The sequence below is a fragment of the Pleurodeles waltl genome, chromosome 7 (genome assembly GCF_031143425.1).
Source record: "Pleurodeles waltl isolate 20211129_DDA chromosome 7, aPleWal1.hap1.20221129, whole genome shotgun sequence".
Classification (NCBI taxonomy): Eukaryota; Metazoa; Chordata; class Amphibia; order Caudata; family Salamandridae; genus Pleurodeles; species Pleurodeles waltl.
Genome location: NC_090446.1, coordinates 421,664,334 through 421,679,423, shown reverse-complemented (window position 1 = coordinate 421,679,423; position 15,090 = coordinate 421,664,334). Strand labels below are relative to the sequence as shown.

Here is a 15,090-nt window from a genome sequence, read left to right as displayed (position 1 = left end):
TTCTGGTGGAGATGGTTTTGTAGGGTATGCCTCTGGGCTGTTATCTGACACTGGGGCGTCGTATAGGTCCCATGCGTCCTGGTCTTGGTCACCCTGGCTCATGGTGGTGTGAGCTGGGGAGTGTGATGGCGTTTGTGCTGGTGAAACGTTAATCACGGGTGGAGGAGAGGGTGGTGGTGTAACTCTTTTCACCACTTTTGGTTGTGGTGCTTGTTCCGTGTGGAACTCCAACCTTCTCTTTCTCCTAATGGGGGGAAGGGTGCTTATTTTTCCTGTCCCCTGCTGAATGAAGATACGCTTTTGCGTATGGTCCGCATCAGTTGCTTGTAGCTCTTCCTCAAACCTATGCTTCTGCATTTGGGAGGTTAGCGAGTGCTCTTCTGTATAAGAGCCTGAAGCTGGGTCGCTTGCAGTTTGTTTCGGCGTCGAAACTGTGTCTGCGTGTTTTTTCGGCTCCGAGGTGACTTTTTTCCTTTTCGGGGCCGAAACCTCTCGGCGTCGATCTGTTTCGGTGCCGCTGTCTCGGCGTCGAGCCGTGTCCACACCGGCATCTCGGTGTCGAGGCTTGTCTCCAGCACTTTCTCGGTCCCGAGAAGGCTGCGTGCCGGTGTCTCGACCGGAGTCGGACGATCTCGGCACTGTTTGGGCCTTTTTCGGTGCCGACGGTCGGTCACCGATTTTATGGGTTGAGCCATGGCCTGGTGGCAGTGGCGTCCCCTGGGCCTTGTAAATGTTTCTTTGTGTGGTTTTCGACGTCTTACTCACGGTTTGTGTATCGTCGAATCCTTCGGAGTCTGAGTCTTGGATCGAGAAGGTACCTTCCTCTTCCTGTTCCTCGAACTCCCGTCGGGCTGTCGGTGCGGACGCCATTTGAAGTCTTCTGGCTCGACGGTCTCGGAGTGTTTTTCGGGACCGGAACGCACGACAGGCCTCGCAGGTGTCTTCGCTGTGCTCAGGTGACAGGCACAGGTTGCAGACCAAGTGTTGGTCTGTGTAGGGGTATTTATTGTGGCATTTGGGGCAGAAACGGAACGGGGTCCGTTCCATCGGCGTTCTTCAGCACGCGGTCGGGCCGACCAGGCCCCGACGGAGGATCGAAAAATTACCCCGAAGGGCACCGGAGCTCTTCGATCTTCGATGCGGTGTTGAATGTAAGTATGCCGATCCCGAACGCAACAATACCGACGAAAATCTACCGAAATTAACTATTTTTTCTGTTCCGAAACTCGGAGCGACAGGAACACGTCCGAACCCGATGGCGGAAAAAAAACAATCGAGGATGGAGTCGACGCCCATGCGCAATGGAGACAAAAGGAGGAGTCACTCGGTCCCGTGACTCGAAAGACTTCTTCGAAGAAAAACAACTTGTAACACTCCGGCCCAACACCAGATGGCGAGCTATTGCAGAACATGCGTATCTACAGCGACAGATGCCATCGAACATATATTTTTCTATAACAAAACCTATTGGCTGGATTTGTCTGAGTGTGTGTCCCTCATTTATTGCCTGTGTGTATGTACAACAAATGCTTAACACTACTCCTTTGATAAGCCTACTGCTCGACCACACTACCACAAAATAGAGCATTAGTATTATCTCTTTTTGCCACTATCTTACCTCTAAGGGGAACCCTTGGACTCTGTGCATGCTATTCCTTACTTTGAAATAGCACATACAGAGCCAACTTCCTACACACCTCAGCTCAGGACACCTTACCTTAGGGGCTGTCCTGACTGGGGAGCGACTCCTTGTTTTCCTCATTATCTCCTGAGCCTTGTTGCCAAAAGTGGGGGCAGTGGCCGGAGGAGCGGGCATCTCCACTAGCTGGGATGCCCTGTGGCACTGTAACAAAGGGGATGAGCCTTTGAGGCTCACCGCCAGGTGTTACAGTTCCTGCAGGGGGAGGTGAGAAGCACCTCCACCCAGTACAGGCTTTTTTCCTGGCCACAGAGTGACAAAGGCACTCTCCCCATGTGGCCAGCAACTCGCCTGGTTGTGGCAGGCTGGCAGAAACTGGTCAGCCCCACACTACAAGTCGGGTTGGTAATCAGGGGGCATCTCTAAGATCCCCTCTGGGTGAATGTTACAATAAATTCCACACTGGCATCAGTGTGCATTTGTGCTGAGAAGTTTGATACCAAACTTCCCAGATTTCAGTGTAGCCCTATGGAACTGTGGAGTTCGTGTTTGACAAACTCCCAGACCATATACTCTTATGGCTACCCTGCACTTACAATGTCTAAGGTTTTGCTTAGACACTGTAGGGGCATAGGGCTCATGCACACATGCCCTCACCTGTGGTATAGTACACCCTGCCTTAGGGCTGTAAGGCCTGCTAGAGGGGTGACTAACATATGCCACAAGCAGTGTGAGGTTGGCATGGCACTCTAAGGGGAATGCCATGTCAACTTAGTCTTTTTTCCCCCCCACCAGCACACACAAGCTTTGAGGCAGTGTGTATGTGCTGATTGAGGGGTCCCTAGGGTGGCATAAGACATGCTGCAGCCCTTAGAGACCTTCCCTGGCATCAGGGCCCTTGGTACCAGGGGTACCAGTTACAAGGGACTTACCTGGATGCCAGGGTGTGCCAATTGTGGAAACAAAAGTACAAGTTAGGGAAAGAACACTGGTGCTGGGGCCTGGTTAGCAGGGTCCCAGCATACTTTCAATCAAAACTTAGCATCAACAAAAGGAAATGTCAGGGGGTAACCATGCCAAGGAGGCATTTTGTTACAGGCGGCATCTATATACTACACCTGATGTTCTCACAGAGACTACGACACCCGCAGAGTCGACCGACGCCACCTACTGACGCGCAGGGGTATTGCTCGAAGAAAAATTTCCGGATCCAGTCTGACGCCTGGGGGAAATTCTAAGGTAAGGAATCTGCAACTAGAAGTCTCTATCAGATTGTGCTTTACTTACTTGAGAAACTAACCAATACTTACCTCCCCCAGGAACTGTTGATTTTTGCACTGTGTCCACTTTAGAACAGCTTATTGCCATTTTAACCAAAACTTTGAGTACTATTGTTTTAAATCAAAGTTCTATACTTACCTCTGTGAAGTACCTCACAATGTATGTACTTAAATAAAATTTGGATCTTGTGGTTCTAAAATAAAGAATATTTTTTTTATATAAAAACTATTGCCCTGGTGTAAGGAAATGCCTCCTTGGCATGGTTGCCCCATGACTTTTTGCCTTTGCTGATGCTATGTTTACAATTGAAAGTGTGCTGAGGCCTGCTAACCAGGCCCCAGCACCAGTGTTCTTTCCCTAACCTGTACTTTTGTATCCACAATTGGCAGACCCTGGCATCCAGATAAGTCCCTTGTAACTGGTACTTCTAGTACCAAGGGCCCTGATGCCAAGGAAGGTCTCTAAGGGCTGCAGCATGTCTTATGCCACCCTGGAGACCTCTCACTCAGCACAGACACACTGCTGCCAGCTTGTGTGTGCTAGTGAGAACAAAACGAGTAAGTCGACATGGCACTCCCCTCAGGGTGCCATGCCAGCCTCTCACTGCCTATGCAAGTATAGGTCAGTCACCCCTCTAGCAGGCCTTACAGCCCTAAGGCAGGGTGCACTATACCATAGGTGAGGGTACCAGTGCATGAGCATGGTACCCCTACAGTGTCCAAACAAAACCTTAGACATTGTAAGTGCAGGGTAGCCATAAGAGTATATGGTCTGGGAGTTTGTCAAACACGAACTCCACAGCACCATAATGGCTACACTGAAAACTGGGAAGTTTGGTATCAAACTTCTCAGCACAATAAATGCACACTGATGCCAGTGTACATTTTATTGCAAAATACACCCCAGAGGGCACCTTAGAGGTGCCCCCTGAAACTTAACCGACTGTCTGTGTAGGCCGACTAGTTCCAGCAGTCTGCCACACTAGAGACATGTTGCTGGCCCCATGGGGAGAGTGCCTTTGTCACTCTGAGGCCAGTAACAAAGCCTGCACTGGGTGGAGATGCTAACACCTCCCCCAGGCAGGAACTAACACCTGGCGGTGAGCCTCAAAGGCTCACCCCTTTGTCACAGCCCAGCAGGGCACTCCAGCTTAGTGGAGTTGCCCGCCCCCTCCGGCCACGGCCCCCACTTTTGGCGGCAAGGCTGGAGGGAACAAAGAAAGCAACAAGGAGGAGTCACTGGCCAGTCAGGACAGCCCCTAAGGTGTCCTGAGCTGAGGTGACTAACTTTTAGAAATCTTCCATCTTGCAGATGGAGGATTCCCCCAATAGGGTTAGGATTGTGACCCCCCTCCCCTTGGGAGGAGGCACAAAGAGGGTGTACCCACCCTCAGGGCTAGTAGCCATTGGCTACTAACCCCCCAGACCTAAACACGCCCTTAAATTTAGTATTTAAGGGCTACCCTGAACCCTAGAAAATTAGATTCCTGCAACAACAAGAAGAAGGACTGCCTAGCTGAAAACCCCTGCAGAGGAAGACCAGAAGACAACAACTGCCTTGGCTCCAGAAACTCACCGGCCTGTCTCCTGCCTTCCAAAGAACTCTGCTCCAGCGACGCCTTCCAAAGGGACCAGCGACCTCTGAATCCTTTGAGGACTGCCCTGCTTCGACGACGACAAGAAACTCCCGAGGACAGCGGACCTGCTCCAAAAAGACTGCAACTTTGTTTCAAGAAGCAGCTTTAAAGAACCCTGCAACTCCCCGCAAGAAGCGTGAGACTTGCAACACTGCACCCGGCGACCCCGACTCGGCTGGTGGAGAACCAACACCTCAGGGAGGACCCCCGGACTACTCTCCGACTGTGAGTACCAAAACCTGTCCCCCCTGAGCCCCCACAGCGCCGCCTGCAGAGGGAATCCCGAGGCTTCCCCTGACCGCGACTCTCTGAAACCTAAGTCCCGACGCCTGGAAAAGACCCTGCACCCGCAGCGCCCAGGACCTGAAGGACCGGACTTTCACTGCAGAAGTGACCCCCAGGAGTCCCTCTCCCTTGCCCAAGTGTAGGTTTCCCCGAGGAAGCCCCCCCCTTGCCTGCCTGCAGCGCTGAAGAGATCCCTTGATCTCTCATTGACTTCCATTACAAACCCGACGCTTGTTCTAACACTGCACCCGGCCGCCCCCGCGCCGCTGAGGGTGAAATTTCTGTGTGGGCTTGTGTCCCCCCCGGTGCCCTACAAAACCCCCCTGGTCTGCCCTCAGAAGACGCGGGTACTTACCTGCAAGCAGACCGGAACCGGGGAACCCCCTTCTCTCCATTGAAGCCTATGCGTTTTGGGCACCACTTTGAACTCTGCACCTGACCGGCCCTGAGCTGCTGGTGTGGTAACTTTGGGGTTGCTCTGAACCCCCAACGGTGGGCTACCTTGGACCAAGAACTGAACCCTGTAAGTGTCTTACTTACCTGGTAAAACTAACAAAAACTTACCTCCACCAGGAACTGTGAAAATTGCACTGTGTCCACTTTTGAAATAGCTATTTGTGAATAACTTGAAAAGTATACATGCAATTGAAATGATTCAAAGTTCCTAATGTACTTACCTGCAATACCTTTCAAACAAGATATTACATGTTAAATTTGAACCTCTGGTTCTTAAAATAAACTAAGAAAAGATATTTTTCTATAACAAAACCTTTTGGCTGGATTTGTCTCTGAGTGTGTGTACCTCATTTATTGTCTATGTGTATGTACAACAAATGCTTAACACTACTCCTTGGATAAGCCTACTGCTCGACCACACTACCACAAAATAGAGCATTAGTATTATCTATTTTTACCACTATTTTACCTCTAAGGGGAACCCTTGGACTCTGTGCATGCTATTCCTTACTTTGAAATAGCACATACAGAGCCAACTTCCTACACCTGGGGTTAAGTCTAAGTGTGTGTTCCTCATTTATTGCTTGTGTGTGTACAACAAATGCTTAACACTACCCTCTGATACGCCTCCTGCGCGACCACACTACCACAAAATAGAGCATTAGAATTATCTAATTTTCCCACTATCGACCTCTAAGGGAAACCCTTGGACTCCATGCACACTATCTCTCACTTTGAGATAGAATATACAGAGCCAACTTCCTACAGATGGCACCTAAATAGGCACCGTGCACATCACTTATGGCACAGCTGACATGGAGACACTTCCCGGCATGATGAGGTATCGCTCAAGATTTTCCAGACTCAGACTGACATCCAGGAAATATTTTAAGTTAAATAATCTCCAGCTAGAAGTCTATCAGGTCAGATCATCGAACATATTCACTGTTAGCAAGCCACTTGTTGCAGGCAATACACCCCTCTGTGTACATTGGCAGGAGCAACTTCATAAACCACCGGAGAGCTTCTTAAAGATTACTTTTACTCACTTGTGACATATAAACTAGGCCTGTACCATGCATGTGGACTCACCTGCGCCATGTGTGCTATGTTGCTGTAGCTATGTTGAAGCTGCTGGTGGGCATGGATGGCGTATACAGCTTGCTGTGGATAGCTGCTTTGAGGAGACTGGGCAGGGGGGCCAGGGGTCAGAGATGGGGGAGTTGCAGTGAGAGTTGCAGTGTGATACAAGTTCTGCTGGGGAGGAGCATTACTCAGGTGTTGAGGTTGGCTTCCTTGATGCTGTAAGGAAAAAAAGTCAAGGTCAGTTATTTAATTTGAAGCTCAAATAAAACTAAACAGAAGAAAGTAAATCATCAACCCACACTTCTGATCGCTGCAAGACTTGCTGTTTTATACTTGTGTCACCGTTATTTCACCACTAAGCAGTTCTGCCCATGTAACTGCAGGGTCATGCACTAAGTAAAACTAACTTTAGGACACGAGTGATCTACATGGCTTACCAAAGCTCTGACACCCTGCTCTTATATGTTTTACTGGACACCTACAAGGCAAGTATTTTGGCACATCACTATTGCACCAATATATAGGAACACTTATACAAAAACCCAAAAGACACCATAAATCACTTTTTTTTTTTAAATTAGTAGCAGAAAGGGCTGTCACACCAGGGATTACTTTTGTTGTAGGATGGTGGCTGTCCATCATGGATTTGGCCATGCCCCCAACCCCATAAAAATAGGTAACAGCCTTTCTAAACTGGGGCAGTTAACCCCATCTGCAACCTCCCCCTCCCTCCGCCCAGTGGGGGAAAGCCCACTATACAACAGGATTACAACTTTAATTTGTATGCATAACGCATGGCCAAGACCCCACTCCCTCAAAAATGGGAAACTGTCTTTCTACCAACCACCCAGGGGCAGATGGGGTATAACTGCTGTAAGGAAATGCCTCCTTGGCATGGTTACCCCCTGACTTGCCTTTGCTGATGCCAAGTTATGATTTGAAAGTGTGCTGAGACCTGCTAACCAGGCCCCATCACCAGTGTTCTTTCCCTAACTTGTACCTTAGTTTCCACAAATGGCACACCCTGGCATCCAGGTAAGTCCCTTGTAACTGGTACCCCTGGTACCAAGGGCCCTGATGCCAGGGAAGGTCTCTGAGGGCTGCAGCCTGTCTTTTGCCACCCTGGGGACCCCTCACTCAGCACAGACACTGCTTGCCAGCTTGTGTGTGCTGGTGGGGAGAAAATGACTAAGTCGACATGGCACTCCCCTCAGGGTGCCATGCCAACCTCACACTGCCTATGGCATAGATAAGTCACCCCTCTAGCAGGCCTCACAGACCTAAAGCAGGGTGCACTATACCATAGGTGAGGGCATAGGTGCATGAGCACTATGCCCCTACAGTGTCCAAGCAAAACCTTAGACACTGTAAGTACAGGGTAGCCATAAGAGTATATGGTCTGGGAGTCTGTCATATATGGTCTGGGGTACTTACCTGCTGGCAGACTGGAACCGGGGCACCCCCTTCTCCATTGAAGCCTATGTGTTTTGGGCACCAGTTTGACCTCTGCACCTGACCGGCCCTGAGCTGCTGGTGTGGTAACTTTGGGGTTGCCCTGAACCCCCAATGGTGGGCCACCTTGGACCCAACTTTGAACCCTGTAGGTGGTTTTCTTACCTGCAAAACTAACAAATACTTACCTCCCCCAGGAACTGTTGAAAATTGCACTGTGTCTATGTAAGGAAATGCCTCCTTGGCATGGTTGCCCCCTGACTTTTTGCCTTTGCTGATGCTATGTTTACAATTGAAAGTGTGCTGAGGCCTGCTAACCAGGCCCCAGCACCAGTGTTCTTTCCCTAACCTGTACTTTTGTATCCACAATTGGCAGACCCTGGCATCCAGATAAGTTCTTTGTAACTGGTACTGCTAGTACCAAGGGCCCTGATGCCAAGGAAGGTCTCTAAGGGCTGCAGCATGTCTTATGCCACCCTGGAGACCTCTCACTCCGCACAGACACACTGCTTGCCAGCTTGTGTGTGCTAGTGAAGACAAAACGAGTAAGTCGACATGGCACTCCCCTCAGGGTGCCATGCCAGCCTCTCACTGCCTATGCAGTATAGGTAAGACACCCCTCTAGCAGGCCTTACAGCCCTAAGGCAGGGTGCACTATACCATAGGTGAGGGTACCAGTGCATGAGCACTGTACCCCTACAGTGTCTAAGCAAAACCTTAGACATTGTAAGTGCAGGGTAGCCATAAGAGTATATGGTCTGGGAGTTTGTCAAACACGAACTCCACAGCACCATAATGGCTACACTGAAAACTGGGAAGTTTGGTATCAAACTTCTCAGCACAATAAATGCACACTGATGCCAGTGTACATTTTATTGCAAAATACACCCCAGAGGGCACCTTAGAGGTGCCCCCTGAAACTTAACCGACTATCTGTGTAGGCTGACTAGTTCCAGCAGCCTGCCACACTAGAGACATGTTGCTGGCCCCATGGGGAGAGTGCCTTTGTCACTCTGAGGCCAGTAACAAAGCCTGCACTGGGTGGAGATGCTAACACCTCCCCCAGGCAGGAGCTATAACACCTGGCGGTGAGCCTCAAAGGCTCACCCATTTGTCACAGCACCGCAGGGCACTCCAGCTTAGTGGAGTTGCCCGCCCCCTCCGGCCACGGCCCCCACTTTTGGCGGCAAGGCTGGAGGGAACAAAGAAAGCAACAAGGAGGAGTCACTGGCCAGTCAGGACAGCCCCTAAGGTGTCCTGAGCTGAGGTGACTAACTTTTAGAAATCCTCCATCTTGCAGATGGAGGATTCCCCCAATAGGGTTAGGATTGTGACCCCCCTCCCCTTGGGAGGAGGCACAAAGAGGGTGTACCCACCCTAAGGGCTAGTAGCCATTGGCTACTAACCCCCCAGACCTAAACACGCCCTTAAATTTAGTATTTAAGGGCTACCCTGAACCCTAGAACATTAGATTCCTGCAACAACAAGGACTGCCTAGCTGAAAACCCCTGCAGAGGAAGACCAGAAGACAACAACTGCCTTGGCTCCAGAAACTCACCGGCCTGTCTCCTGCCTTCCAAAGAACTCTGCTCCAGCGACGCCTTTCAAAGGGACCAGCGACCTCTGAATCCTCTGAGGACTGCCCTGCTTCGACGACGACAAGAAACTCCCGAGGACAGCGGACCTGCTCCAAAAAGACTGCAACTTTGTTTCAAGAAGCAGCTTTAAAGAACCCTGCAACTCCCCGCAAGAAGCGTGAGACTTGCAACACTGCACCCGGCGACCCCGACTCGGCTGGTGGAGAACCAACACCTCAGGGAGGACCCCCGGACTACTCTACGACTGAGTACCAAAACCTGTCCCCCCTGAGCCCCCACAGCGCCGCCTGCAGAGGGAATCCCGAGGCTTCCCCTGACCGCGACTCTTTGAAACCTAAGTCCCGACGCCTGGAAAAGACCCTGCACCCGCAGCCCCCAGGACCTGAAGGACCGGACTTTCACTGCAGAAGTGACCCCCAGGAGTCCCTCTCCCTTGCCCAAGTGGAGGTTTCCCCGAGGAAGCCCCCCCCTTGCCTGCCTGCAGCGCTGAAGAGATCCCGTGATCTCTCATTGACTTACATTGCGAACCCGACGCTTGTTCTAACACTGCACCCGGCCGCCCCCGCGCCGCTGAGGGTGAAATTTCTGTGTGGGCTTGTGTCCCCCCCGGTGCCCTACAAAACCCCCCTGGTCTGCCCTCCGAAGACGCGGGTACTTACCTGCAAGCAGACCGGAACCGGGGCACCCCCTTCTCTCCATTATAGCCTATGCGTTTTGGGCACCACTTTGAACTCTGCACCTGACCGGCCCGGAGCTGCTGGTGTGGTAACTTTGGGGTTGCTCTGAACCCCCAACGGTGGGCTACCTTGGACCAAGAACTGAACCCTGTAAGTGTCGTACTTACCTGGTAAAACTAACCAAAACTTACCTCCCCCAGGAACTGTGAAAATTGCACTAAGTGTCCACTTTTGAAATAGCTATTTGTGAATAACTTGAAAAGTATACATGCAATTGAAATGATTCAAAGTTCCTAATGTACTTACCTGCAATACCTTTCCAACAAGATATTACATGTTAAATTTGAACCTGTGGTTCTTAAAATAAACTAAGAAAAGATATTTTTCTATACAAAACCTATTGGCTGGATTTGTCTCTGAGTGTGTGTACCTCATTTATTGTCTATGTGTATGTACAACAAATGCTTAACACTACTCCTTGGATAAGCCTACTGCTCGACCACACTACCACAAAATAGAGCATTAGTATTATCTATTTTTACCACTATTTTACCTCTAAGGGGAACCCTTGGACTCTGTGCATGCTATTCCTTACTTTGAAATAGCACATACAGAGCCAACTTCCTACAGTCTAGTTTTAAAATAGCTTATTGCCATTTTTGTGAAAACTGTACATGCCATTTTGCTCATTCAAAGTTCCTAAGTTACCTAAGTGAAATACCTTTCATTTGAAGTATTACTTGTAAACCTTGAACCTGTGGTTCTTAAAATAAACAAAGAAAAGATACTGTTCAATATAAAACCTATTGGCCTGGAATTGTCTTTGAGTGTGTGTTCCTCATTTATTGCCTGTGTGTGTACAACAAATGCTTAACACTACCCTCTGATAAGCCTACTGCTCGACCACACTACCACAAAATAGAGTATTGGAATGATCTCTTTTTGCCACCATCTTACCTCTAAGGGGAACCCTTGGACTCTGTGCATGGTATTTCTTACTTTGAAATAGTACATACAGAGCCAACTTCCTACAACACCTTTACCTTATTTCAAGTAATGATATTTTCAGCAGCAATAAACATCAATGTAGTGGCTCTGGTGTAGAAGTAGGTTGATTAAATACAGTTGTGGAGCACTTCACAGTCAAGGAAACATTATGAATACAGTTTGCTAATAAGACAGTATCATTGAGATGTAATACGAGAGGGAGTTATGCACTGCTACGTATAAAAAAATCTGATACTGTCCTGTAAAAGCTAATGGCCCCAACATACCTGAACTGGACTTGGTGCAGTGTGCTGGCCCTGCTGTTGTCCTCCATTTGGTGTTGTAGCTGGCTGTGGTTGATGTGGATGGAGTTGGGCTGCATGGTGAGGGTAAGATTGGTGAACAGTGGCTGAAAAGGAAAAAAAAAAAAAAATAGTGAACACCAAAATAAGGCAGACACATTGGAAACGTTCGAAGAATTAACATATAAATAGGGTACCTTGGCAATTACTGTTCACCTACTCCCAAGATCACTCACAGTATAGAAATTAACAGACGAGCTTTGAGAGGACTACACGCTGCCCATCGGCGGTGAATGCTGCTCAGTGGTGGCAGTGCGTGCCTCCCCCCTCCCGCAAACCCCGAACCCCCCCCCCCCCCTCTCTTATAGGATTTCCCTTGTAAAAGGACCATCCATGCTCCATAAATGGAGTCGCACATCTTCACGTCAGGGCAATTATGGAAGATCTATGATCTGTGTATGTGAGGTGTGTAGGAAGCTGGCTCTGTATATACTATACCAAAATGAGGTACAGTTTGCACAGAGTCCAGTGGATCCACAGAGGTTTAATAATACTAATACACTTTTTTTACGGTAGTGTGGTTGAGCAGTTAGGCTTCGCAGAAGGCAGTGCAAAGCATTTGTTGAACATACACAGTCAAGAAATGAAGCACACACTCAACGACTAACTCCAGGCGAATGTTTTTATGTAGCAAAAATATTTTGTTACTTTATTTCTAGAAAAAAATTTATCTTTGATTCAAACAAGTGTACTTGCCTGTAACAATCTTATCAAATGTACTTTTAGGTTTTGCATATTAAACAGTATAAAAGTAATACTTTTCACTTTAAAAAATGGACAGTGCAATTTCTCATAGGATGTAATGCGGTCCTATAGGAGGAGAAGTGTTAATACAGTTTACAGTTAAGAACTCAATCTACGATCCCAGTCTTCTGGGGTTAGGATGTCCACAGGTCAAGGTTCAAGTTAACCTCAAAAGCGCACCACCAGCAACACAGGGAGAGTCGCGTGCAGATGTCAACATTTGTGTTGGGTTTTTAAATCGACTCCTATGGAGACTGGGGGCAATCCGAAATAAAAACAAAACAGGTTGCAGGGAAGTACCCACAACTTCAGGACACCAGACCTTGTGGGTTTTAGATGTGCATCGAAGGGCCCCAGAGGTCAGCACCAAACACCCTCAGCGGCATTAGGGGGGGTCCTAGGCGCAGGGTGCAAACTGCGACACACGCCCAATGCTTTTCAATTGGGGAACCTCAGGGGGGGGGGGTCACAAAGATGATGTAGGCTGGGACCAGGGAGTCAGTTGAGGAAAACCAAAGGCTGGACAGGTAGGAGGAGTCCACTGGACAATGCTGGACAGTCAGTCAGATTCCCCAAGGCCAGGGGGTTGCAGATGCAGAGGTAACTTTGGTGTAAGGAAATGCCTCCTTAGCATGGTTACCCCCTGACTTTTTGCCTTTGCTGATGCTAAGTTATGATTGAAAGTGTGCTGAGACCCTGCTAACCAGGCCCCAGCTTTCTTTCCCTAAACTGTACCTTTGTCTCCACAATTGGCACAACCCTGGTACTCAGGTAAGTCCCTTGTAACTGGTATCCCTGGTACCAAGGGCCCTGATGCCAGGGAAGGTCCCTAAGGGCAGCAGCATGTCTTATGCCACCCTAGGGACCCCTCACTCAGCACATACACACTGCTTCACAGCTTGTGTTTTCTGGTGGGGAGAAAATGACTAAGTTGACATGGCACTCCCCTCAGAGTGCCATGCCACCCTCACACTGCCTGTGGCATAGTTAAGTCACCCCTCTAGCAGGCCTTACAGCCCTAAGGCAGGGTGCACTATACCACAGGTGAGGGCATAGGTACATGAGCACTATGCCCCTACAGTGTCTAAGCAAAACCTTAGACATTGTAAGTGCAGGGTAGCCACAAGAGTATATGGTCTGGGAGTTTGTTAAACATGAACGCCACAGTTCCATAATGGCTACACTGAAAACCGGGAAGTTTGGTATCAAAATTCTCAGCACAATAAATGCACACTGATGCCAGTGTGAAACGTATTGTAAAATACACCCAGAGGGCATCTTCGAGATGCCCCCTGAATACATGCCCGACTTCTAGTCTAGGCTGACCAGTTCCTGCCAGCCTGCCACAGACCAGAAATGTTGCTGGCTACATGGGGAGAGTGCCTTTGTCACTCTGTGGCCAGGAACAAAGCCCTCTGCAGGAACTGTAACACCTGGCGGTGAGCCTCAAAGGCTCACCCCTTTTGTTACAGTGCCACAGGGCATCCCAGCTAGTGGAAATGCCCGCCCCTCCGGCCACTGCGGCCACTTTTGGCTGCAAGGCTGGAGGAGATGAGAAAAACAAGGAGTCGTCGTCCACCAGTCAGGACAGCCCCTAAGGTGTCCTGAGGTGAACCCTGCCTTTAGAAAGCCTCCATCTTGAGTTTGGAGGATTCCCCCAATGGGATTAGGGATGTGCCCCCCTCTCCACAGGGAGGAGGCACAAAGAGGGTGTAGTCACCCTCAAGGACAGTAGCCATTGGCTACTGCCCTCCCAGAACTAAACACACCCCTAAATTCAGTATTTAGGGGCTCCCCATATCCCAGGAAATCAGATTCCTGCAACCTGAAGAAACAAGGACTGCTGACTGTAGGAAGTTGGCTCTGTATGTGCTATTTCAAAGTAAGGAATAGCATGCACAGAGTCCAAGGGTTCCCCTTAGAGGTAAAATAGTGGTAAAAAGAGATAATACTAATGCTCTATTTTGTGGTAGTGTGGTCGAGCAGTAGGCTTATCCAAGGAGTAGTGTTAAGCATTTGTTGCACATACACAAGACAATAAATGAGGTACACACACTCAGAGACAAATCCAGCCAATAGGTTTTTATATAGAAAAATATCTTTTCTTAGTTTATTTTAAGAACCACAGGTTCAAATTCTACATGTAATATCTCATTCGAAAGGTATTGCAGGTAAGTACTTTAGGAACTTCAAATCATCAAAATTGCATGTATACTTTTCAAGTTATTGACAAATAGCTGTTTTAAAAGTGGACACTTAGTGCAATTTTCACAGTTCCTAGGGGAGGTAAGTTTTGATTAGTTTTACCAGGTAAGTAAGACACTTACAGGGTTCAGTTCTTGGTCCAAGGTAGCCCACCGTTGGGGGTTCAGAGCAACCCCAAAGTCACCACACCAGTAGCTCAGGGCCGGTCAGGTGCAGAGTCCAAAGTGGTGCCCAAAACACATAGGCTAGAATGGAGAGAAGGGGGTGCCCCGGTTCCGGTCTGCTTGCAGGTAAGTACCCGCGTCTTCGGAGGGCAGACCAGGGGGGTTTTGTAGGGCACCGGGGGGGACACAAGTCCACACAGAAATTTCACCCTCAGCGGCGCGGGGGCGGCCGGGTGCAGTGTAGAAACAAGCGTCGGGTTCGCAATGTTAGTCTATGAGAGATCTCGGGATCTCTTCAGCGCTGCAGGCAGGCAAGGGGGGGATTCCTCGGGGAAACCTCCACTTGGGCAAGGGAGAGGGACTCCTGGGGGTCACTTCTCCAGTGAAAGTCCGGTCCTTCAGGTCCTGGGGGCTGCGGGTGCAGGGTCTCTCCCAGGCGTCGGGACTTTAGATTCACAGAGTCGCGGTCAGGGGAAGCCTCGGGATTCCCTCTGCAGGCGGCGCTGTGGGGGCTCAGG

The 15,090-nt window shown here is 49.4% G+C and overlaps 1 protein-coding gene across 5 annotated transcripts in view; it reads right to left on the bottom strand.

Annotated features, from left to right (window-relative positions):
* The window catches only part of ATXN2L (ataxin 2 like), a 531,841-nt gene that overhangs the window by 164,901 nt on the left and 351,850 nt on the right, over nucleotides 1-15,090 (bottom strand). For all 5 annotated transcript variants that reach the window (XM_069243921.1, XM_069243920.1, XM_069243923.1 and 2 more), the window contains 2 exons: nucleotides 11,385-11,506; nucleotides 6,390-6,599 (listed from right to left, as the gene is read on the bottom strand). In XM_069243921.1, coding sequence (XP_069100022.1) covers nucleotides 6,390-6,599; nucleotides 11,385-11,506 — 332 coding nt within the window. The remainder of the gene's footprint in view (nucleotides 1-6,389; nucleotides 6,600-11,384; nucleotides 11,507-15,090) is intronic.